This window comes from Myotis myotis, unplaced genomic scaffold (genome assembly GCF_014108235.1).
Source record: "Myotis myotis isolate mMyoMyo1 unplaced genomic scaffold, mMyoMyo1.p scaffold_m19_p_17, whole genome shotgun sequence".
Classification (NCBI taxonomy): Eukaryota; Metazoa; Chordata; class Mammalia; order Chiroptera; family Vespertilionidae; genus Myotis; species Myotis myotis.
In genome coordinates, this window is record NW_023416321.1 from 12,668,816 (window position 1) to 12,693,637 (window position 24,822).

Genomic DNA, 24,822 nt, shown 5'->3' on the forward strand with positions numbered 1-24,822 from the left:
ATTTTCCAGTGATTTTTTTTTTCTTAACAATTCTGATGAATCTAAACTGGCAGTCACGTCATGCTACATTCCTAAAGGGGTGGCCGAGGCTCTGAGAGGCTCACAAACAGGATTAGTGCCCTGGAGGATTTGGGATCTAGGTCTGAGGAAAGGACTTAACCCCTTTGGGATTTTGAGTAACTAAGAATTGACAGGAGGCATCCTGCTTATTTGCCATCAAGGTTGTTCTTGATTTGGATCATGAGTCTTCATCTAATAAAACTCCCTTCAAAAATGCACTTACACATAGATGTATAGATAAAACTTCAGGAGGTTCGATACCCCAAAGCCTATCCACAGATCCCCTAGGGGTCCATGAGCTTCACATTGTTTCTTACTACTTTGTTAGCACCCAGTGTCCCTTATTTCTCCCCTACATCTGTACAGTAGCCACTTAACGCATTCCCAATTTCTCTACACAGCCAGAGTGATAGCAATTCTGTTAAACTCTAAGTCAGTCCTGGCCAGTATGCTCAGTGGGCTGACCATCATCCTGTGCACCAAAGGGTTGCTGTTAGATTCTCAGTCGGGGCACATGCGCAGGTTTCGGGTTCATCCCCAGTCGGGAGGCGGCTGATGGATGTTTCTCTCTCACATTGTTATTTCTCCCTCTCTAAAATCAATAAAAACATTTTTTTAAAAAATCTAAGTCATATCATGCTACTTCTCTCTTCAATAAAATCCACTAGCTTCCCATTTCACCTGCGATAAAAGCCAACATCTATAAGACCCTACAGAATCTATCCTGGGATACCTTGCTGACCTCATCTCCACCTCTTCTCAACCTTGACTCCCGCTGCTTCAGCCACACCCACCTCCTTGCTAGCTGCCAACATGAGACACATCTGGCCTTTGCTTGCTGCTCCCTCTACCCCAGAGCTCCACGTGGCTCTCTCCTTCATTCTTCCAGTCTTTACTCAATTGTCACTGCATTCGAAAAAAAGGTAAAAATAAAATTGAAATGAACTCTAATGGATTTTTATTTAACCCAATATATCCAAAATAATCACTTCAACATATAGTCAACATAAATGTTATTAATGAGATATTCTGCAGTCTTTCTTGGGTAACACATCTTTGAAATCGGTGTGTACTTTACACTTACAGCACATCTCAATTCAGACTAGCCACATTTCAGGAGCTCCAGAGCCACATGTGCTGGTGATGACAGCATCTGACAGCACAGAGCTAGGGAAAAAGATACAGTTATGGGGATTTTCAAAACAACACTTAAATGCAGTAATAGTGTGTGTACAGGATCACTCAACTGCCAGAATTAGGACTTAAACCTCCAGTGACCTTCTAATCCCAAAGACCTTGTTCATTCTGGGACACATTAGAGACTACCTCACTTCAAACAACGGGATGGTGGGTGGCCTCAACCCACCAAACTTCCTATCTCCAAAACAAAACTCATCCTCTCACCTTGAATGCCTCCTCTGCCCTTCTCATCTCCTGTCAGCTGATGGCACCATTATCTACCTGCTCACTCAAGTCATCCCCATTTCATCTTTAGGTTAATGAGCACTTTGTCTAGAAGATCATTTAAAATCGAAATGTTTATCAAAAAATGCTCCTTTCTCTCCACCCCAACTGAGCTTGTTCAGGCCACCTTCACCTGTCACAAGAACCTCCCCGCCCCATTCTACTGAGATATAACTGACATACGTAAGTTTAAAGTTTCAGCATAATGGTTTGGCTTACATAATTGTGAAATGATTATGAAAATAGGTCTAGTTAGCATTCATTATCCCATATGGATACAATAAAAAGGAAAAATGTTATTTTTCCTTAAAATCATGGACTGCTTCATGAATTTGCTTGTCATCCTTGGACAGTAGCCACGCTTATGTGTTATTCTCATTTTAGTATATGTGCAGCCAAAGCCAGCACCAAGAACTTGCTAATAGTTCCCTTACTCAGCCTCTCCCCTACACCCAGCTCCAACAGTAGTTACTACTCCCTAACGGCCCTCAGGGCTCGCTCTCCATCCCCTACAGATAACAAGGCCCTACATACAACGTGGGCATAACTCCTCGAGGACCTCATCCTGGCTCCCTCTCACAATGCCCAATAGTTTGCCGTTTCTGGAACCTGAACAGGTTCACTGAACCTCCTGAGCCTGCTACTCTTCTGTAAAAATAGCCATCCTAATCTCTCAAAAAGCTGACCTGAGGTTCAAAAGAAATCATATAATACATTTTAAACTATACACAACCGGGATTGCTCTCCCCATCACTTCTTTGCATGTTACACCTGCTATATCTATCTAGACTCTTCTAGAGCCTCTTTTCAATTCAATGTCTGTAGAATACTGACTATGCGCTATGCCCTGTGTGCAAACAAGACAGAGGGTACACAGAAAAGCAGGCTGAATGACATAACCGTTGCCTTCCTCAAGCTCATTACAATGCAGTTTCGCAGCCCGTATCTTTAAAGACTAGACAATCTCTAACATTATCAGCAAATCAGCGAGTCCTCAGAAGTCCAGGCTGGGCTGCGCTCCCGGGGCCACCACGTCCCGGAACCTCCGCCTTCCCGGCCAGACCAGAGACAAGGAGCCCCGCCACGCGGAGCCCAGCGCCGCCCCGCCCGCCTCACAATCCCCCACGTGGCAGGCGCGGGGTGGGCGGGGCCGGGTGGCGCAGGCTGGGCCCGCACCTTGGCGCCTGCGCGCTGCGCCCGGCTCGAGGACCCGGATTTAAAGAGACAGGCGATACCACCGCGGTGGCAGAGCGCGGCCTGTGGGCGCCGGGTCCGCGGCCTGCGCTGTGGGCCGGAGCTGGGAAGGCAGGTGAGCAGCGGCGCGGTGGGTCCAAGCAGTAGGGAGGGAGGCGGCCCGGCGCGGGGCTCGGCGCGGCCCGGGAGGCAGCCCCTCAGCTCCTCCCCCGCCCGCCCGCGGAGTGCGGGGCACACCCTCAGTGACGTGGCGGCCCCCCGGGAGCCCATGGGGTTGGCGCGTGGCTCCCCGGACCCCCACGGGTCCACGCCAAGCAGGATGCCCCGCGGGGGCCGCCCCGGACCCGGCCGCGTCCCTTCCCCAGCCCTGGCTGTGTCCTCGGCCCGAGGGGCTCGCTTCCCCGCGTCCCCGGGCCCCCCGGTGTCCGCCGGCCGGGAGCCCCTACCGACTGCCCCGCAAGCACCGCGGAAGGTGCTCCAGGAAAGGCGGCGGAGGCCGCCACTTCCCCGCCCCGTGCAGCCCGCTGAGCCGCGGCGGCCCGCTGCGTCCGGGCCTCCGGTGCCTCTCGGCCGCCTTTGCAGCTGCTGAGCCGGGACTGGGACCCACCGGCTTCCCCCGAGCAGCGCCGGCTTCCTGGTGGCCCCCGCCCCCGGGGCCTCCCACGCCGAGGGCAGGGCGCGGCGAGGGGCTCCTTCCCCGGCGGGTGTGGGCTGCTTTCGTAAACACTTCGCGGAATGTTCTCCGCTCCTTAGGGGAGCCTGCCGCACATATTTCCCTGCACTTCACCTGCGTGGCTCTTCATTTTAAAAACTATGTTTATTGACTTTAGAGAGAGGGAGGGAGAGGAACAACAATGATGGGAGTCATAGATCGGCTCCCTCTTGCACGCCCCCTGCTGGGGGTCCAGTCGGCAACCCAGGCATGTGCCCTGCGCGGGAAGGAACCGTGACCTCCTGGTTCATGGGTCCGTGCTCAATCAGGCTCTGTGGGTCTTAAACTTTTGGAGATTATTTTTGTGAGTTTCATGAAAATCATAGAGTGCTCAAAAAATAAAGGTGCATTTATGAATATGCACATTTTGTATACATTTTCAAGGCGTTCACAGTGCACCCCTCACAAACACACACCAGCCCATCCATGGACTCATTTTAACTTCCCCCACCATTCTGTGAGGTAGGTTTTATTTGGCCTGTTTTAGAAGTAAGAAAACTGAGACCCAGCCCTAGCGGGTTTGGCTCGTAGCATCCAGGTCCCACCTACCTCGGTTGCAGGCTCCGCCCCCAGCCGGGTGCGGGACTGGGGGGAGTGTGCGGGAGGCAGCCAATTGATGTCTCTCTCACATCGATTTTTCTCTCTCTCTCCCCTTCCCTTCCACTCTTTCTAAAAATAAATAGGGAAATAGCCTTGGGTAAGGATTAACAACAACAAAAAACAAACAAGAAAACTCTAAACTCAGACTCGGGCATTTCTCAAAGATAACATAGCCCCTAAACCCGCGGTTCTCAACCTGGGGGTTGAACGACCCTTTCACAGGGGTTTCCTAAATACATCCTGCATATCAGATATTTACATTACGATTCATAACAGTAGCAACAGTACAGTTATGCAGTAGCAACGAAAATAATTTTATGGTTGGGGTCACCACAGCATGAGGAAGTGTATTAAAGGGTCGAGGCATTAGGAAGGTTGAGAACCACTGCAACTGTAAGGGCACACTTGCACTCTCATCCCCAATTCCCGTCCACCTGCATCACATTGCACTGCGTTAAGTGAAGTCTGTTTTTCATTACATGTCACCCAATAGCAATGTCACACAAAGCAGTGTACAGGTTGGAATGATTTCCAGTATATTTAAAGTCAGGCCTATGAAGATAAATAGGAATCTAAGAAGATGAGGGGATACCATGCACGTATTATTCCTGCTTCCATTGGGATTGATTTATCAGCTCCTTTGATTCTGGCCGCCCAGATACTTCAGCATCCCCTGATGCGAGTTTCTGAAGTATAAACAGGCTAATTGCACCTAGGGAGCCTCTCTGTGTGCCCAGCTCTGTTCTAAGGCTTTACTCTTAGAATGACAAACCCTTGAGTTTGGCACAATTATTCACACTTTACAGTTGAGGAAATTTCAGAAAGGAGAGGTTAAGTAACCTACCAAGGTCACACAGCTAATGAGCTAGGATTTGAACAGTCTGATTCTAGGCTTCCTTCAATTGCTTCTCGAAATAGGGCTTCTGATTAAATCACAGATCTATATAGATGTGGCTTAGTTTCCAAGGGTGACCTATATCTATACTTCACATTAAAAACATGGAGCCCGGCCTGCCTGGCTCAGTGGTTGAGCATTGACCTATGAATCAGGAGGTCACAGTTCAGTTCCCAGTCAGAGCACATGCCCAGGTTTCGGGCTGGACCCCCAGTAGGGGGCATGCAGGAGGCAGCCAATCAATGATTCTTATCATTGATGTTTCTATCGCTCTCTCTCTCCCTTCGTCTCTGAAATCAATAAAGATATTTGTTTTAAAAAACAAAACTTCATGGGCATGTAATTTTTCTTGGTGATTAAAAAAAAAAAGCTTCAGGTCTTGTAATACTTAAGGGTTGTCATTTATTTTGAGTATCGGGTGTTGCTGATGGCCTGAGAAAAGCTTTTATGTTATTTGGATTCTCCTGATTGTGATTTACTAATTATATATGTGTACATTAGGTAATTGAATACCCTTTTGCAGACTGAATTTTACTGTATTAGAACTCTTCTTCATCCTCAGAGGCATTAAATCTTTTATACATTGGAAAGTGTTTGATGAGTCAGCATAGACTATATAGGACCTTGGCCTTTGAGAATTTGAAAGCCTAGCTCCTCATTTATATCTCACCTTTTCTGCCTCTTGCCCTTTCATGCAGCTGTATGACTTTGGCTTTCAAGATCCTCTTCCCACCAACCCTCCGTGTACTCAGCCGAAAAGAAGTGCGTCTATTCCGAGAACATCTCTGGCCAGACGTAAAACAATTCAGCCAGTGGTCAGAAACAGGTTGGCTTCCTGGGCGCTGCCTCCTCCAGAAAAGAAAGCCCATTCTGTCATTTCAAAAAGGCAGTCTAAGACCACGTGCCACCTGCCTTGCCTTCTTGCCAGGGTCGCATGTGGGGCTCTGCAGCAGGCCCTGTGAGATGGCCGAGCAACGGTTCTGTGTGGACTATGCCAAGCGTAGCACAGCTGGCTGCAAAAAATGCAAGGAAAAGATTGTGAAGGGTGTATGCCGAATCGGCAAAGTGGTGCCCAATCCCTTCTCAGAGTCGGGGGGTGATATGAAAGAGTGGTACCACATAAAATGCATGTTTGAGAAACTGGAGCGGGCCCGGGCCACCACAAAAAAAATTGAGGACCTCACAGAGCTGGAAGGCTGGGAAGAGCTGGAAGATAATGAAAAGGAACAGATAAGCCAGCACATTGCAGGTGGGGTGAATACTGCTTTCTCATCTTACTGGTGCTGAGAAAAAAATGATAAGGAGAGTAGAGTCCAATGTTTATCTATTTGTCTTCTGTTAACTTTTCTTGAAAATGACTTCGAATTCAGAGAAAAGTTGCAAGAATAAAAATAGTACAAAGAACACTTACATTCCCTTTACCCAGATTTACCTTTTGTTGACATTTAACTGTCTTTGGTTTATTGTCTATGTTTATGTATGCTCTCTCTGTTACTCTCTCCTTACACACACACAGTTTAAGAATAGGAATATTCTCTTACATGACCATACTACATACAGCTAGCAACTTTAGTAAATGTATTCTTTAGTAAATTTATAATACTGTAATCTACCATCTGTATTCCAGTTTTATCCAATTGTTAAAATAATCTTTTATAGCACCCCCCCCCCCCCTCCAGGATAGAATCCCTATCTTATGATGAGGTATTGCATTTAGTAGTATCTCTTTGGCCTCCTATAATCTGGAACATTCCATAGTCTTTTATTACATTGACATTTTTGAACAGAATATTTATTGGTACATCAGTTTTGTCTATCAATTTATTTTCAGTTTGGACTCATAGATTACTTTTTACTGGTGGCTTATAATTTTATTGTACTTTATTAATTTGGTGCTTTAATGTCCCATACTTGGCCAGTTGGGAGACACTTTGAGCTGGTTTCTATGTCCTGAGGGCCTTTATCTTGTTTTGTAAAATGTTTTCAAGTACTCCCTTACTGTCTGGCATAACAGGATGCTCTTAGGTTTACCTTCTATGTATCCTCTGCCTGCCCTGGGATCCGCCATTTCTCTGAAGAGTCCTGGTTCCCGTTAGTGCGGAGTGACATTAGAGACCAAAATCTGAATGCTACATGTCCTTGTTGCCACAAGTTTTCTTTGCTTTTAAGCCCTTTCAGCTGGCTAGAACTAGAAAATGTGTATGTATAGACATAAAACACAGACACAAACAGATATAAATAGTAAAGGCTCACATACATGCATATTTATATTAATGCCTATTTTAGAAATCATATACTGATACTTCCAAATCCAATTAGTCCTTTATGACCATCAGTGAAGTAATATTTAAAGTAATATTCATATCTTCAATTAAGTATAGTTTTTGTCACTGTAGGAGGACTCTGTGGCTCTAAAAATGGACATCTATCCTTATTTTGTTTTGTTTCTATCCTTGTATTTTGAGAGTGGAAAAAGACATCCAGGAGAGAAAACTTCTTATCTATACCTTTCTCAAGCTCTCCATCCTCCTCTGCCCTCCCTTAGCCATTGGCCTCAGCCTGTTACTCCTGGACCCATCTCATTCCAAGGAAGGAAAACATAGTTGCAGCTCCAATAACTCAGCAGCCACAAGTTTTCTTTGTCTGCCCTTTTCACTTACTTTCTTGTGCGTCTATAAATTGGGGCGAATTCCATGGAACTGAGGTTCCCAAGTATTATCTATTGAGATATGATTTCTGATTTCCCCCAAATAATCTGGAGATAGAGAGTGTTGATGAAAATGTAAGTTATTATAAAGGGTAACTGGGTCTTTGTCCCCAGAACACCCTTTCCCAATACCATATGACCAGGTACCTCCACCTAGGCAGCAACCAGCCTTGGGGTAACTTACCAGGGTGACCAAGCAAGGCTGTAAGAGCCGCTCATAGGTCCTTTGGAAGCTTTCTCGGGGCTCTTCCACTGACGCATATTTTCCTTTCTTTTGGGGTCCTGCAGATCTGTCTTCTAAGGCAGCAGGCACACCGAAGAAGAAAGCTGTTGTCCAGGCGAAGCTGACAGCCACGGGCCAGGTGACATCTCCAGTGAAAGGTGCTTCATCTGTTCCCAATACCAATCCCCGGAAGTTTTCTGGCTTTTCAGGTAAGAGGTTAGGTCTACGTTAGCTGTTATGGTCCTCCTTTTAATTTGTTTTCCTATTTGGGACTGTGGCTAAGAGTGAAATTCTGCCTCAATAACTTGCTTCCGTCTGAGCAGAGACAGATAATGCTATTCGCAATGCTCCACCTATATAGCATTATTTTGTATACTTTATTGTAACAAAGATATTTGCTTTGTGACGATATTTCCCTTTGAAGTAGTTACTTGGGTCAGACAACTTATTATAACTTGCCCTTTACTGCCTTGTTTTTTTGATAATGGAAAGAATTTTGAAAAATTGCTTCCCTAATCTTGCCCAAACTAGAGATGAAAGGGAGCAGGCAGGTATCATACGTGCCTTATGTAACTGATAGCATTGGGCAAGGTAGGGCCTTTACATATGCAGTTTTGTTTGTTCTTCAGTTAACCTTGGGAAGTTCTTTCATTAGGTCTGTTTTATAATGAAAAAGTTGATATTCGGGTTCATTATGGAATTGGTATGTATACTGAGGTCCGTTTAACTCCAACACGCGTGCTCGTTTTCCCTACCTCCTCTTGTGTCTTATTTGGAAACTTTCTGTGACCAGCTCAGGGAAGGAAAATGAAGCCAGAACACACGGACACGGGAGTTGTTTGGGAGGATAGCTTTATGTGAGTAAAAGAAGCCTAGACTTGAGGTCAGAAGACCTGGGTCCTGGTTCCAGCACTGAGACCCAACAGCTTGCTCAGGGGATCGAGTCACTTCACCTCTGAGCCTCTGTGGCCTCATCTGTGAAGTGGGAATGGCAGCACCTGCCTCCTGTATCCCACAGTGTTCTCACGAGACTACAAGAGAGAAGGTTGTAAAAGGGTGCCTGAGTCTGTGGGATCTTGATTAGTTTAAAATTCTGAGGTGCTTTTTTTGTTGTTAATGGTAGGCCGAAGGTAGAGAACAGGTCAGGTGACCATAAAGACAACATGTTTCTGCAAAGGCCCTGGTCCTGGGGAGGGAATTTGGGAGAAGTTGAGGGAAACAGTGTGTTCTGGTTCTTGCAACCTGCTGAACATCGATGCTCTGGAGACTTGTCCACTAACGTCCTCTTTAGGCTCCAGGTCAGAGGTGAGGATGCATTTATAATTTACAAAGCCAGACAAGCAGCAGTTTCCATCAGCAGGGTGCTTGCTAATGACTCTGCCGCAAGCTTGCAACGTGAAATTTGTTTTGTAAGTTGTCACAAAGACATAGAGGGGATCACTGAAGAGTTGTACAGTTATTTTGGGGTGTCTGGAAGAAAAGCCCTGCTCATTGGCAACCTTTAAGAAAGAAAAGAAAGTGGTGATGGGGGTGGCAAAGGGCTGGGAATTCTCTCTTCTCAGGCCTAGGTCTTCTCATCAGGAGGAAGAGATTGAGCTAGTTGATAATATGGCTTCTTCCAGCTCTGACAGTCTGCGGTAGCAAAGATTTCACATTGACTAACACGTCCTTTTCTTCCCCCTTCCTCATCCCAACTTTCCTGGGGTCAGCTTCACATACAATTGCTCTGAGATCCTCCTGGCCACTTTGGCATGAAGGTGGCTTTTGTTCTCTGAGGCGCTCATATAAAGAGGCTCCTCACCTGGTCCTCTGCTTGGGTGTGTAGCCACTGTTTCTTTGCCATTAATAGCTGTGAGATTTGGGAAGTTACTTGACTTTCATTTCTTTACCTATAAAATGTGATATATGTACCCCAAAGAGCTATTTTGTGGGATTAAGTGAAGCTACATATAGGGCACCAGCAGAGTGCCTGTTACTTTCCCTTTCTTCCTTCTCAGCAAAGAAATGTTTCCTGATGTTTCCTCTCCAGCAGCCAAGCCCAACAACTCTGGGGAAGCCTGCTCAAGCCCCACCCTTAAGACAAGTCTGTCCTCAAGCAAATGTGACCCCAAACACAAGGATTGTCTGCTACGTGAGTTTCGGAAATTGTGCGCCATGGTGGCTGAAAATCCTAGCTACAATTCAAAGACCCAGATCATCCAGGACTTTCTTCGGAAAGGCTCAGCTGGAGGTGAGGCCTGGAGCATTCTGGGTGGGCTTTTCCTCAAGAGAGCTCAGAGCCATAGCCGGATTCATGGGCATGTGAACTGTACAGTTGCACAGGTTGAATTCTCTGCTATTGCTGGCTTGAAATTCTTTTTTTCTTATATATATATACATATATATATTAAAGCCCGATGAACAAAATTCGTGCAAGGGGCTCAGCCCCTGCCACTGCGGCTGCCTCAACCTGCCGGGGAGTTGGGGGGGCCCACTGCGGCTTCGTCCAGTCTAATTAGCATATTACGCTTTTTATTATTATAGACTTATTGATTTCAGAGAAGAAGGGAGAGGAGAGAGAGAGAGAGAGAAACATCAATGATGAGAGAGAATCATTGATCAGCTGCCTCTTGCATGCCCCACACTGGGGATGGAGCCCACAACCCAGGCATGTGCCCTGACCAGGAAGCGAACCATAACCTCCTGGTTCATAGGTCAATCACTGAGCCACGCTGGCAGGGCCTGGCTTGAAATTCTTAATACATTTTTAAAAATACATTTTTATTGATTTTGGAGAGGGAGGGAAAGATAGAAACATCAATGATGAGAGAGAATCACTGGTTGGCTATTTCCTGCATGCCTCCTACTGGGGATCGAACCTGCAACCTAGGCATGGCCCTGATGAGGAATCAAACTGTGGTTCATAGGTCGACGTTCAACAACTGAGCCAAGCCAGCTGGGCCAATTCTTAATAATTTTGAACAAAGAGCCCCACATCTCTCTTTTTTCACTGGGCCCCGCCAAGTATATAGCCAGTTCTGCTTCGAGCACATTGGCATCTCTCTTCCCCTGCCCTTATTCCACCCCAGGAGGCCAGAAACATCCATCCCATATGACCAAGGGGAAGATTCACTGTCCTGCATGTTTGATTAGGTTTTTGTGAATCATTGCACAGCTTGGAGTAGAAACTTCCAACTCTGCTTCTTTCATTCATCTAACAAGTCATCATTGAGCATCTATAATGTGCTCATCACTGGGGACACTAAAGTGACAGTCATGGCTCTGCCCTGTGGGAGTTCATCCAGGGGCTACATTAGGGGAGGCAGACACATAAACCCCCCAAACCCTATGACCTCTACTACTGTCGTGAAGTGCATGGGGTGCTGTAGCAGCACAGGCAGCAATGTAGACATCTCTCCGTTCCTTGAGTTTATGTATTTATTTGTTCAAGCTCCTTTCTTCTGTCTCCAGATGGTTTCCACGGCGACGTGTACCTAACGGTGAAGCTGCTACTGCCGGGTGTTATTAAGAGCGTTTACAACTTGAATGATAAGCAGATTGTGAAGCTTTTCAGCCGCATTTTTAACTGCAGCCCAGATGATATGGCACGAGACCTAGAGCAGGTCAGAGGAAAGGGAGGGTAGGCGGCATTCCAGGTGGGGTTCTGCCAAGCCAGGCACCTGCAATCTCTTTTTTTCTGGTTGGGGCACATGCTGTTTTAGGAACCGAAACCCATGTGAGGAAGCTTCCGTTATGAGAGAGCGAAGGGGAGGCCACAGCTGTTAGTTTCGTAAGGTTTTGAGGATTGAAGTCATATTACTGCTGAGCCACGAAACCCAGCACTCGAAGATCAGGATTTGAGACTTCTGCTCTCTCTCCTGGGGCTCTTTTTGGACCCTATTTTTCTTGCTTCTCCTCCTCTCCCCCATAACTTGGGCTTACCATTCAGCTTTAGTGTGTCCATGGCTCTAGCCCTGGCACCATGGAAAGTTTCTATCTGAGCACCCCCCATTATCCGATGACCATATTTGTCTCTTAGTTCCAATTCTAATGGGAATCAGATTGGCTCAGCCCTGAATTAGTCCTTGTGTCACTTTTCAGCTAAGGCAGGTGGCCTGATCCTTTGGTGAATGGAGGTACTCTTTCCAGAAACTGTGGGTGGGATAGATTCTCTAAGAAGCGAGGTCAGTGTGTGTAAGCTGGGGATAGAAGCAGTGATTGGAATCTCCTCAGGTCCTAGGGGATTGGGCAATACACTTGGCCACGTTGGGGTTGCAGCAGTGGCATTTTGGTTTTTGGAGACAGGGTGACGTGTCAGAGACAATCAGAGTCTTCTTTGAGCAGAGCAAGTCTTTCCCCCCAGCTGCCAAGAGCCTTCTCACCATCCAGGAGGTGGACGAATTCCTCCTGCGGCTCTCCAAGCTCACCAAGGAGGATGAGCAGCAGCAGGCCCTGCAGGACATCGCCTCCAGGTCGGGGAGCTGCCCAATGGGGATGGGCTAGGGAAGGTGGAATCACTAGGGAAGGAAGGTTTGGGGATTCAGAGCTCTTCAAAGACCAAGTTGAATGTGCCTCATCCCCTAGGTGTACAGCCAACGACCTTAAATGTATCATCAGGTTGATCAAACATGATCTGAAGATGAACTCAGGGGCAAAACATGTGTAAGTACTAGCTCCTCTGACAGCCTAGGCTGCCAGTTTCCTTTGTTGCCAGCTGGTGTCAGGACTTTGGAGTCCCGATCTGGATTTGAATCCTGATTCTGCCTTCTTCCTTTCTGGGGGTCCTGTCACTTGGCCTAGCTCGGCCTCCATTTCCCCATATGTAAATGGAGATAACAGTACCCGTCTCCCAAGAGGGAATTATGTTCAGTGAGCATAATACGAGTCAGTTACCCACTCCAGCCTCCTCTTGGCTAGAGTAGCGTCCACATAGGCACAGTGTCTCAGAAGAGCTGCGCTGTCCAAGAGCTCTTTTCTCCTGTGATAGCCTTTAGACAGAGGACACAGCCCTTTCCCCTCTCTCCTCTGTGAGGACAGCCTGCTAGCCAGAGCAATAAGGTCAAAGGCAGGGTTTGTGTATCTGTGCTCCTGTCCACATTGGCAGGTTAGACGCCCTCGACCCCAATGCCTATGAAGCCTTCAAAGCCTCGCGCAACCTGCAGGATGTGGTGGAGCGGGTCCTGCACAATGAGCAGGAGGTGGAGAAGGAGCCAGGCCGGAGACGAGCTCTGAGCGTTCAGGCCTCACTGATGACCCCGGTGCAGCCCATGCTGGTGAGGATGCTGCTCGGGCCCTGCTTCTCCCCCTCTCTGGGTACCCTCTCCTTCCTTGGGAGATCTAGGAGGGTAAATGCTGATGGCCTTACGAGGTGATTGAGGAGTTTGGGGAAGGAAGAGTGGAGATGTAGAAGGATGTTTCTCAATGGGGAGGTAAAGGCAAAGAAAGGACACCATGATCTCGTGGGAATACCTGAACTCTAGGCCCAGCTCTGCCATCAGCAAGTTAGTGTTCTTGTCTGAATGATGTATGAAACCCTCTGAAGCATCTCCCTAGGATGGTTTTTCCGTCATCTTTCCTGAAGACAGGTGGGTTTGTAAGGAACTCCTGAGGTTCTGTGACCTGCCTCAAAATAGCTCGTAGCTTCCCATGGCAGGGTGACTTGGGCACCCTTTTCTTCTGGAGAGAGGAAGCTTAGAGAATGAAGTCCAGCTCTGACAGATCATCTTGGGCCTCCGCTCATTTCTAAGAAATAGGGTTTCCTTTCTGGCATCGGTTTTCCCTATATGTGTGCTCCATGCCTACTATGAGATCCTTTGGGTTCATTCGTGCAGTGCTTTTTATGAAACTGTCTTGTGTATTCTACTGAAGCCTAGGTTTAGGATTTTATGTGTGGGGTAGGGAAGTATTCTCTCCCTCCCTCCTAGGAATGTGCGAGGGACAGCCAGCACCAAAATAGCGAGATCTCTATCCCAGGGATGTACCCCGGTCATCTGCAGTAGTGGCTTTCTGACTTTTATTAGAATTCTTCCTGGAGTCTGTTCTACAAACTGTCATTTGAAGAGTGGCGTGGGTTATATAGCTTAGTGGTTAACCACACACCTTTGGAGCTGGGCCCAAGTTCACACCTAATTCCTGCCATTTACTAGCTATGTAATCTTAAGTGAGCATTTAACTTCTTTGAACTTCAATTTTCTGACCCATAAAATGAAAACAGTATTATCTATCACATAAGATACTACATCGAAGATGAAAGGCAATGTGTATGCGATCTGACACATATTAATATCCCCCAAATGGTAGCCGTTATTGTTTGCATCTGGATGGCACAGGTATCTGATAAGCACCCCTGTGTCCTGTCCTGTCCTAGGAACCCCTGGTCACTGCCACCCTGCCAACCTTACTGTCACCTGCACTCTAATCTTATCTCTATGTACCTCCTGTGCTGAGATAACCAGTATGTTTAGTAAGCCAGAGCCCTGCAAGGTCCTAAATTATTGTGGGTGGGGAGAGTGAAATGCTGTTTCAGTGGAATTCTGTTAGCTCTACAATGAATTGCATTCATAGTCCTCAAAGTGCAAGCTCCTATGTCCACTCCAGATAGGACATTACCCAGCCTTTTCCATCCCCATCACCTCGTCAGTGGCCTGCCCTGAGGGTGTGCTTCAGTAGGCATCCCAGGACCCTTGGGCTGTCCCTGCTGGGCACCCCTCATTGGAAGAACACCTGTAAACCTCCAGGCTTTTCTCCCCCACCCCCGAGGCCGAGGCCTGCAAGTCCATTGAGTATGCGATGAAGAAGTGTCCTAATGGCATGTACTCTGAGATCAAGTATGATGGGGAGCGAGTCCAGGTGCATAAGGACGGAGATCACTTCAGCTACTTCAGCCGCAGTCTCAAGCCCGTCCTACCTCACAAGGTACGGTCCCTTCCTTCCTACCAGGACTGTTTTTCCCTTCTGCCTCTTAAGACTCAGGGCCAGAGTGCCGTCGCCATTCCAGCTCTGCTGTGCAATAGGTTTGTTTTGTATTTGTTGAGTGAATGAATGAATTCACTCATTCAGCTTTGGACTCTTCTAATGATGAGGGGTTGCTTGCTCAGTCGGCCAGCCAGAGCCCAGACTTGGGTTAGTCAGCACAGAGCCCCAGAGGACATGGATGCTTCCCCTGCCCACAGTGAAGGTGGGACAGAGAGCCTATCTGGAGAGTGACTTGTGGTTGTTTTTTGCGATTCCATTTCCTGTGTGCTCCCCACTGAGGTAAATTATGGTTCAGGTACAAAGGGGCTATTGGGTTGTCAATCGTGAATTTGTTCAACAAATATTTATCAAGTGCTTAGTCTGTGCTAGGCACTGTTCTAGGGGTGGACATAGAGCAGAAAAAATACAAAATAGAACCAAAGCCCTGGTCCTCTGGAAGTTACATTCTGCTGTAAACAAAGCCCCCTGGGGGGTATCTGGGAGCCCTTAACCGGGGCATTGAGAACCTCATTCCTCAGCCCTCTCAGCTCTCAGGGCCTCTGGGAGGGCTTCCTTCAAGGAAAAGCAGCTGGAACATCTGGCCCCAGTAGCTAGTGAGTATATGGACCTCCTATCCACGCTGCCCCTTCTGTCCTGGCTCAGAGCCCCAGGGTGAGAGGCCGTGGTGTGTGCCTCATCCTTCCCTCAGCGGGGCCTGCCTGCGGCACATGGAGCAATCAGGTGTTTGTCTCGGGTGTCCCAGAGGACAGCCAGGAGCCGCTTCCCCAGGGAGCCTGAGTGCAGGCTCACGTGCGCTGGGCACACAGGGACACTGCTGAGGGACTGCTCCTGGCAAGGTGGCTCAGTGGGCACCTCCTGTTCCCCGGGGAGGAGTCGGAGCCCAGCTCCCCAGAATGCGAGCCCTTTCCCTGCTCTCCTTTATAAAGTTCACTCACCCCTTATTTCTCCTGTGGTTTTGACTTATAAGGGGATTGAAACAGAGTGAAACGGATGTGCAGGCCTTTCCTGTCCCCCCTCTGTAAGAATGACGTGTTTGTGGTCTGCCCCCTGCCAGGGAGAAATTGGACCCCAGTCAAGGACCTCACTGCTGGCATCACTGAGTAGGGCTGCCATGGATAGCAGTGGGCTTCTCCCTCTCAGGAACTGTTGGAAACCAGGGCTCTGCCTTGATCAGGAAAAATCCAATTCCAAGCTTCCTTTCTTACTCTATCTGAAGATGGCTCTGGGTTCAGAGCTCCCACTCAGAGAAGTCTCTTCTCGGGTTTCCTTGCTGCTCCTAAGGGGGTTCATTTCTTCCTTTCCATCTTTTTCCCATCCAGTCTGTTTTCCCCACAGATCTCTGCCTGCCCACCTTTCCTGACTCTCGTCCTGTTGACCTGCCCCCAAGTATTCTCTGTTTCTTCCTTTTCCGCCAAACTCCTCCATAGCCCATAGAAAAGGACTCAGCATGGGCCAGCCTCCTCCTGGGCCTGGACAGGGTTCTCAAACACACCCCTTCCTCTTGTCCAGGTGGCTGACAAGGCCCAGGTCTGTGTCTGCCATTAGCTGGGCTTCCATGTGTTGGTGTTCTGTGTTCCTGCTGGGGCCTGGGCTTTGCTTTCTGTGGCTTGGCTTCAGGTCCCTGCTGCCTACTTCTCCCTCACGTAAGTGACTCTTCTGACTCCAGGTGGCCCACTTTAAGGAATACATCCCCCAGGCTTTCCCTGGGGGCCACAGCATGATCTTGGACTCTGAGGTGCTCCTGATCGACAACAAGACAGGCAAACCATTGCCCTTTGGAACGCTGGGCGTGCACAAGGTACTGGCTCAGGGCAAAGGTGCAAAAATGAGTGTGTGTGTGTGTGTGTGCGCGCGCGCGCGCACTATCGGTCTGAAAGCGGAGGAATCGATCACTCACTTAGGGTTGGGCTTATTCTTCATTTCTGAATTAACCAGAGTTTAAGTCTTTTTTTTTTTTTTTTTGGCATAAAAAGGAGCTAGTATTGGGAACTAACTATAATTGGGTTGGTTTCTATTCAGGACCATCTGCTAAGTGCCCTTACAGACCAGGGACCTCAAAGCACAAATAGGAGTTTTCTATCAGGTGCTTCAGAGGGTCTCCAGAAGTAACCGGTGTTACACATTTCTCACTCCCTCTTACCTATTTCTCCCTCTGTACCTACTACCCTCCTCTGCCCTTACAGAAAGCTGCCTTCCAGGATGCTAATGTCTGCTTGTTTGTTTTTGATTGTATCTACTTCAATGATGTCAGCTTGATGGACAGGTGAGGAACCTATTTTCAGTTCCTGGGTAGGGAGGTGGGGAGTTCAGGTTGGAAAGGAGGGTAGAGAAGGGGCTGGATCGCATACCCCTGTGCCCAGGAGCTGGGCAGGGCCAGGGCCAGCGGCAGGAGAATGCTGAGAGCTAGCACACGTGCAACACAGTCAGCTCCCCATGCAGTGTGAGGAAGAGAAGATCTGCCTAGGCCTCGTTTCTGAGCGCCTAAGTCACCATCCCGCCCCCAAACTTTCTCCGCTACAGCAGCATGGACTGTTGACAGAAACAGACTGTGAGCACAGTAGGGTTTCAGTTTCTTTCTCCAACAGCACCCATGGGGACATAAGGCAGATGGTTTTCAGCTCAGAGGTTTTTGCCTTCAGAAGAGGCTCACAGCAGGAAGCTCATGATGGGGCGGGGGGGGGGGGGGGGGGGAAGGGAGAGCTTGTGTACCAGTGCCACCATCCCCCACACTGGCTGCCATCCTTGAGCGTGGAGGGGAAGGGCAGTGGAAGGGAGAAAGAGGTGTTGGGGGTAGGAGTTGTGGTTTGGGCTTCAGGTCCTGAGGCCGAGGCCTGCTGACCCAAAAAACAGCCAGCCTTGGGCCTGGGATGAGGCAGGTGCCAGGGATAAAAAAAAACAAAGAGTCGGCTTCCTTTTTTGGGTGGGACCAGAATTCATACAATCTGTTTGGGCTAGACACCAGTTCTCCCATGATTCAATAAAGTAGAAACAGGAACTATAGGATGATGTGGCTCTATGCCACAGCTCACACTGTTTTTGGCCACAAAAGGAGCCTCTGTGGCCCTTGATGGGCAGAACTGTTAGACACGAGGGCTTGAAGCTATGGCAGTGTCATGAAGCAGTATGTCATTGTGTCTCTTTCCTCTTTAGAACTAATGGGGGTGGGAGGATCCTGGCCTGAACTCAGCTCTCATGCCCCCTTTAGGCCTCTGTGTGAACGGCGGAAGTTTCTTCATGATAACATGGTTGAAATTCCCAACCGGATCATGTTCTCAGAAATGAAGCAAGTTTCGGTGAGAGAATACCCCACCTAGGCAGCACCTAATGGTTTGAAAGCAGGGCAGAGACCCCTTGAGCCCGATGTGACTGAGAGAATGAGTTATATTATGGGGGCTGCTGATGTGCATATGTTGTCTCCTAGTCTCCACCTAGGAGGGCAGGGCATGAAACCTAGGTGGGCTCCCTGTGTCTCAAAGCCACAGCATCTTGGCAGGGTCCCTGCTTTGCAAACCCTTTGTTCTATATATTCAAGTCAAGGTGTTTCCACATAGCACCCTCTCAATTCACATACCCTCTCGATTCTCAACATCTCTCCTCTTGTCCCTCAGAAAGCATCCGACTTGGTTGACATGATAAACCGGGTGATCCGAGAGGGCCTGGAAGGGCTGGTGCTGAAGGACGCAAAGGTAAGATGGTCACAGGCTTTGCCTTCTGTGTACTGCGCCCTCCCTGCTGGGCCTTTCCAGCCCTGGCCAGGAGATGGCAGTGGTGGCCTGAGGTGTTAGAGATGGGTGCTGAGGGGCATCTTTCCAGGGTTTGGACAGCGCTGTTCTGGATCTAGAGAATGGGATGCTGTGTCTCCTGTAATGCTGGGGCCCAAGAGCTCTTCCCTAGAGTGAGATCGGCAGTGGAAGGTCTGATATGTTGTGTGAAGAGTTAAATCCCGCCCTCATGGCGTTTCCATTCTAGTTTGTGGTTTCTCTCTTGCTTCCCTTCAGGGTACATATGAGCCTGGAAAGCGGCATTGGCTGAAAGTGAAGAAAGACTATCTGAATGAGGGGGCCATGGCTGACACAGCTGACCTGGTGGTCCTTGGGGCCTTCTATGGGCAAGGGAGCAAAGGTCAGGGTGGGCTCTGGCAGATACTTCTTTGAAAGGCACCACTCAGGGTACAGGCTGTCCTTTTTACCAGCTTGACTTGCCAGCAAGGCCAGTATGACTTGCAAAGTTCTGGATCAGCGGTCCCCAACTCAGCCCATGTCACCTCAGCAGTCAGCGACATCTGAGAGCTAAAGACTTGGGCAGGAAGAGGTCAGACAAGAATAGCCTGTGCTAGCCCAACACAAAGAAACTCACCACCACCTACTCAGGGCCTGGCAGCCTTCTCAGAGAAAATCTCAATTTCCTGACTAGAGGGAAAGTTGGGGTCTGAAGAACTAGTACTTTTAGGACCTACTGTGTGTCAGGCACTGTTCATTTCCTTTTAGTCCTCACCAGAGCCCAACAAATTGTGTGATCATCCCTAATTTACTGAAGAGGAAATTGGGGCTCATGAAGGTTAAACTTATACAGCGAGTAAGAGTCAGACCCGAGCGGTGAGCTCGCACTCTGATGCCCGCTGCTCTCCAGCAGGCTGACTCACGGGTGGGTGGGGCTGGCAGAAAGGGCTCCCTCCACCCACAACTCAGCCCTCCCTCCTCCCAGGCGGCATGATGTCCATCTTCCTAATGGGCTGCTACGACCCAAGCAGCCAGAAGTGGTGCACAGTCACCAAGTGTTCAGGAGGCCATGATGATGCGACGCTCGCCCGCCTGCAGAAGGAGCTGGACATGGTGAAGATCAGCAAGGTAGGGAGAGCTGCTGGCCCTGGCCTCTGAGACAGGCCGCACTTTGGGGACCGCAGGTAGCGTTTATCTGTGTTCCTCGGAGCAGTGTTAGGCCTTCAGAGTCTCGGAGTGCCTGCCTACCTTGTGGGAACAGCTGCAGGCCCTCAAGGTCACACCCTCTCTGGGCAGGGAGGACCCCAAGAGCTGAGGGTCAGCCTCTGTGCTGAGTCACCTCTTCTCCTAGTCCCATGACCCGGAGAGGCTTAAGTCTGGTTTTAGCTTGGGAATAGTCCAAGACAACATCTTTTTTCCTCCAGGATCCCAGCAAGATACCCAGCTGGCTGAAAATCAACAAGATCTACTATCCCGACTTCATCGTCCCAGACCCGAAGGTATCAACCCAGCGGCCTGCGGACCTTCAGCCCATAAAATAAGCTCGCAAATCCTCTAGGTCCATAGAGATGCCTTCTCAACCTCACTGGCAGTCTACCCCAGGGCAGGGATCTGGGCTGCGCAGCCCACACTGAGGAATCCTCCTTAACAGAGAGGGAGAGAGACTACCCAACCCCAATCACAGAGGGTCTGCTCTACAAGTGACCTGGCCCAATCCCTGCTCTCAATCAGAGAAACTGAGACCCAAAGAAGACAGTACTTCCTAAGGTAGCGGTAGCAGCAGCAGCAGCAAGACATAACCCACTCCCCGCCAGCCAGGGCTCAGGTTCTGTCTGCACTGCTGGGTGGGAGACGTTGCCTCTTAGCCGCGAGTGACCCAACTTCCTCCTGACAGAAAGCTGCCGTGTGGGAGATCACAGGGGCTGAATTCTCCAAATCCGAGGCTCACACTGCCGACGGGATCTCCATCCGGTTCCCTCGCTGCACCCGAATCCGGGATGATAAGGACTGGAAATCTGCCACCAACCTCCCCCAACTCAAGGTGCCAGCTGCATGTGTGTCCTCCACCCGATTGTCCCAGCCTTGAAACCGTGGGCATTTGGCCTGTTCCCATGTGCTCTGTCTTTTTCCCATTCCACTGAGACAGGCAAGGACAGGTAGAAAGGGAGACCAAACTGCGGCAGGGCCTGGAGCAGCAGCGCTGGGCATCAGGCCCCGCTGGGTGCTGGGTCCTAGAGCGAGAGCTCTGCTCTCACAGCATCTGCTGAGGGCTCGCCCCAGGCTAGTCTCTACGCTGTTAATAAGAACAGGGAATAGTACAGTGATTTGTATGGATTACTCAAGAAAACAGCCAAAGTTTAGAAAGGTGCCCAGGAGGCCAGCTTTTCCCTAGGGATTTTCTCTCTTCCCTGTCTGTTCCCCAGCCACATGTGCCTAAAACAGACCACACAGACCACCTCTGAGGCCATCCTACCCCCTCCTCCACAGGAACTGTACCAGCTGTCCAAGGAGAGGGCGGACTTCACTGTGGTCGCTGGCAACAAAGGGAGCTCCACTGCAGGGGGCAACAGCGGGGAGAATGAGGGCACCTCGGGGCCTGCTGTGCCTCAGAAGGCCAGGACCTCTCCCAAGCAGTCCTCCCCCAGTGCCAAGAAGGCAGGAGGGAAGCTGTGCCATCCCAACAGCAAAAATGGTAAGAAGGGAAGGGCAGTGTGAAGGCAAACATCAAAGGACAGGACCCAGTCTCCCATTCCAGCTCTCGGACCATGATTCTTTGTCCATGCAGCTGACATTGACTGCACTCCTGTTGTGTGTCCAGCCATGGGCCAGAGTCCATTCTGCTGGGCACTCCATTGCTCAGTAAACCTATGACAGGACCCTGGGAGAGCCCATCTCTGGGGATTAGCTACCTCTGAGCTCTCCCTTCTCCCCCTGCTCACAGCAGAGCAAGCCTGGCCCTGTCTGCTGCCCTGACTTCAGGGACCACTGTCAGCTCCCCTGAACTTCTCCTTAGCTCTTACCCCGCGTGCTCTCCTGCAGGCCACAAGCCAACTGCAAAGCCTTCCTCTGTGAAAGTGGGGGAGAAGCTGGTCACGAAGTCTCCTGTGAAAGTGGGGGAGAAGCGGAAGGCTTCTGATGAGACTCCGTGCCACGCAAAGGTGAGGGTGAGGAGTGTACCAGGGGCTGGTTTGGTCCAGGGCCTCATGTTCCCAACACCCTGCACTTGAACTTTGAGAGATGAGCAAAGGTGTTTTGGGGACTAAGGCCTAACCCCTCCCCTCCCGCAGCTGCTCTACCTGTGCCCTCTCGTTGCCTTGCAGAGGCGGCTGGCCAGTGAGCCGAGAGGAAGGAGAGCTGTGTCTGCAGGCAGGAGGTAGACAGCCCAGCTCAGCCGAGAGGCTGCAGGGACCCACCACAGTTGACATTAAAGGGGAGAAAGCCCAGTCTGGGTATGGGAGTGCAGCAGTGTGAGTTTGTGCTCAGGGTGGGTGCAGGGCCAGCCAGCAACGAGGGGAGAGGGCACCATTGGCTTAGTGCCTGTCCTCGCACCTAGAAGCCTTTTCCCTTTGGTGCTCCCTCAGGTTTCGATTACACTCAACCACTTACTGAGGCCGGTAACTAGGCTCAACCCTGGAGGAGCTGGTGGCCCGAAGGGCAGATAGAGAAGCCAGCCTTTGGTCACTGGAGAGAGTGATCACACCACCCACACCCTGCAGGCCCAGCAGACCTGTAGGACCTTTGCCATCTTTTCCCTACCTGAAGCCCTTGAATCCATCCAGCAGTGAGCTGGGCTCCTGGCCCCCGTTCTAGCTATCTGTGCAGTGCACTGCTTGAATGAACAACATCACTGCCCACCAGCCACTGGATGGTCCTTGGAGACATGTACTTTTCCCTTCAGGTTCCAGTGCTGGGACCTGTCCCCTCTCCCTTTCCTCTCCAGTAAGCATGTCAAGCTCACGGCCAGCAGGCCACATGCTTGCTCTGCAGGGATGGAGGAGTGACATGGCCTCAGCCACACATGTGTTAGGTAGCAGGCATAAGAACCCAGCAGGTCTCCATCCCTGTGTACTCTGAAGTGGCTGGAGGGTGGAGGTGTTGATATCTGCGCCTTTTCCCCAGGAAACCTTTTCCAGTCATGTCCTGACCGCTAGCGAGGCTCCCTACGTCTCACCTCCTATTCTAACCCTCCTCTGGTCTATGCTCATCTGCGTGACCTACCTGCCCCCCAGCACAGATTGCCCCACTGCAACCCCTCCCTGATCCTGTGCATTTGCAGGTGCTGCTGGACATCTTCACTGGGGTGCGGCTCTACCTGCCGCCCTCCACACCAGACTTCAGCCGTCTCAGACGCTACTTTGTGGCATTTGATGGGGACCTGGTTCAGGAATTTGACATGGCCTCAGCCACACACGTGCTGGGTAGCAGGGACAAGAACCCTGAGGCCCAGCAGGTCTCCCCAGAGTGGATCTGGGCATGTATCCGGAAACGAAGACTGGTGGCTCCCTGCTAGGACTGCTGCCTTTCCTCTCCCTCCTGCCTACCCTTCCCGGCTGGGGCAGAACCCAACTGAGCAAAGATGGACTTTCTTCTCCAAGCAGCGCGTCTTCCAAAACCCACCAATTGTGCATGGTCTCTCCCCAGCCAGGAGTCAGGTGCTCGGGGTGCCACCAGGGCAGTCGCCCTCTCCTGCGGGCTTGTATAGATCTTCCAGATCTAGGTGCTGGTTTTGTTGTCTTTTAGTGTTCTTTAAAAAGGAGCTCTTCTTCCTTTTTAAAATAAAATATCTTGCAGCTATCTCTGCCCTTCCCCTACTCTCACCCCCTGTAATTTCCCTAGTGATTAAGGAGTGCAGGCTGGGCTACCGAAGGTCTCTCCTTCCTTGCCTGCCCCTTTCACCTCCGTGCTCATTTTAAAGTTGTGTTCCTCGGACTGCCCTCCCTCAGAAATGCTGCGTTTATATTTGTGCATTCAGTCTGGCCCTTTTTGCCAGGAATGAAGCCTCATCTGAAAGGAAACAAAATTAATTTTATGACTTAATTGTCTGGTTCTCCTGGTACAGGGTGTGGGTCTGCTTGAACCAGGATCAGGTAGGAAAGTGGGGCCTTTATGAAAAAAAGGGAGGTTTGGGCTACTCCTTTGGGGGATACAGGCTCCAGGAGGATCAGCCTCCCCAACATCTGGAAATAAGACTGCTCTTTAGGATAACCCCGAGGACATCTACGCAGCCTGCTTAGAGGAAAGACTCCTGTGCCACCCAAGGCTGGTTTTTTTGAATAAAGGGAAACAATTTAGACGAGTGATGTTCAATAGAACTTTTTGCGGCAACGGATGCACACGAGTTAGCCACGTCAGCTGTTGAGCATTTGAAAGTGGCCAACACAGCTGAGGAGCTGTGTTTTCATGCTAACCCAACCTGAAGTGATCACATGTGGCTACTGACTACCACACTGGAGAGTGCAGGTAGACCTGGTTCAAATCCAAGTCCTGATATTTAATAGCTATAACTTTACACAAGTTATTCAACATCTATGCCTCCAAGAGGAATGGGGCTAGGAATTGGCCCTAAATCATGGGGTTACCTTAAAGAGTAAATGAACTCAAGGTAAGTTCTGAAAGCACTTAGCACAGCCCCGCTGAGTTGGGAAAATCAACAGTGGCATGCGTGTTCAGACGCTACCCAGGAGAGGCCTGGCTCTAACCACTTCCACAGCCTCTTGCCTGTGTGACAGCTCAAGCTGGTCTGAATGCAGCTCATCAGGTGGCCATCTGGTTCTACACTGGCTCCTGTGTTCGCAGGCTTGCTGCCTTCTGAGGGTCAGTTCCCTTTTTTCATATTAAGCTAGTAGGCTGGTGTGTCCTCCCCTATGAGTTAGGTGAATAGGACTCAACCTCTAGAACTTTTGTCTGGGCCTGTAGGTTGAGAACCACTCCCTCCCTCCCACCCAGCCCCCCTCTGGTTTGCTCAATGAAGGCAATATACCCTGCTGGGAGGCTGTTTGCCAGTCAGCTTGGAGGCCAACTTTAACCTGATGGACTGGGTCTCCACCTGTTGGTTAAAATGTGTGGGGAGGAAGGAGCAGGAGGGGGAGGTGCTGCCTTGTCTCTGGCTCAGGACAAGGGGTGGTTTTGAATAGGCACCATTCAGTCTGGCTTCAGTATTGGGAATAAGACACCCTTTTTATTCTACCCTCAGTGGAGACAAAAGCTGATCCTCTGAGCACTGACCTACATAAATTTCCACCCCCTCTCCAGCCTCCAGGCCAAACAACTGGACAGGGCAGCAGAACAAGGCAC

General features: G+C 49.8%; 1 protein-coding gene across 12 annotated transcripts; it reads left to right on the forward strand.

The window, feature by feature from the left end:
- Positions 1 to 2,675: 2,675 nt before the first annotated feature.
- On the forward strand, positions 2,676 to 23,824 carry LIG3 (DNA ligase 3). Of its 12 annotated transcripts, none has more exons than XM_036339394.1 (21): positions 2,676 to 2,833; positions 5,624 to 6,174; positions 7,921 to 8,064; positions 9,888 to 10,085; positions 11,306 to 11,457; positions 12,140 to 12,306; positions 12,419 to 12,496; positions 12,939 to 13,107; positions 14,594 to 14,749; positions 16,476 to 16,607; positions 16,993 to 17,072; positions 18,015 to 18,102; positions 18,418 to 18,495; positions 18,808 to 18,931; positions 19,514 to 19,656; positions 19,953 to 20,027; positions 20,423 to 20,569; positions 21,016 to 21,220; positions 21,568 to 21,686; positions 21,849 to 21,901; positions 22,805 to 23,824. In XM_036339394.1, the coding sequence occupies exons 2-21, from the start codon at positions 5,628 to 5,630 to the stop codon at positions 23,439 to 23,441; spliced, it is 3,492 nt and encodes a 1,163-aa protein (XP_036195287.1). In that variant the 5' UTR covers positions 2,676 to 2,833; positions 5,624 to 5,627; the 3' UTR covers positions 23,442 to 23,824. The 12 variants fall into 12 exon arrangements, 10 of the variants coding, with proteins under 10 accessions (XP_036195287.1, XP_036195288.1, XP_036195289.1 ...); XM_036339395.1 differs by having other exon boundaries at positions 5,624 to 5,751; positions 9,885 to 10,085; XM_036339396.1 differs by lacking the exon at positions 21,849 to 21,901 and having other exon boundaries at positions 9,885 to 10,085; positions 22,805 to 23,189.
- The last annotated feature ends 998 nt before the right edge of the window (positions 23,825 to 24,822 follow it).

Bases quoted from the DNA above. Each gene is read 5' to 3' on its own strand.
- LIG3 (XM_036339394.1), top strand. From the start codon at position 5,628: ATGACTTTGGCTTTCAAGATCCTCTTCCCACCAACCCTCCGTGTACTC. The intron at 8,065-9,887 runs GTAAGAGGTTAG...CCTCTCCAGCAG, and splicing joins GAAGTTTTCTGGCTTTTCAG to CCAAGCCCAACAACTCTGGG. The intron at 18,496-18,807 runs GTAAGATGGTCA...GCTTCCCTTCAG, and splicing joins TGGTGCTGAAGGACGCAAAG to GGTACATATGAGCCTGGAAA.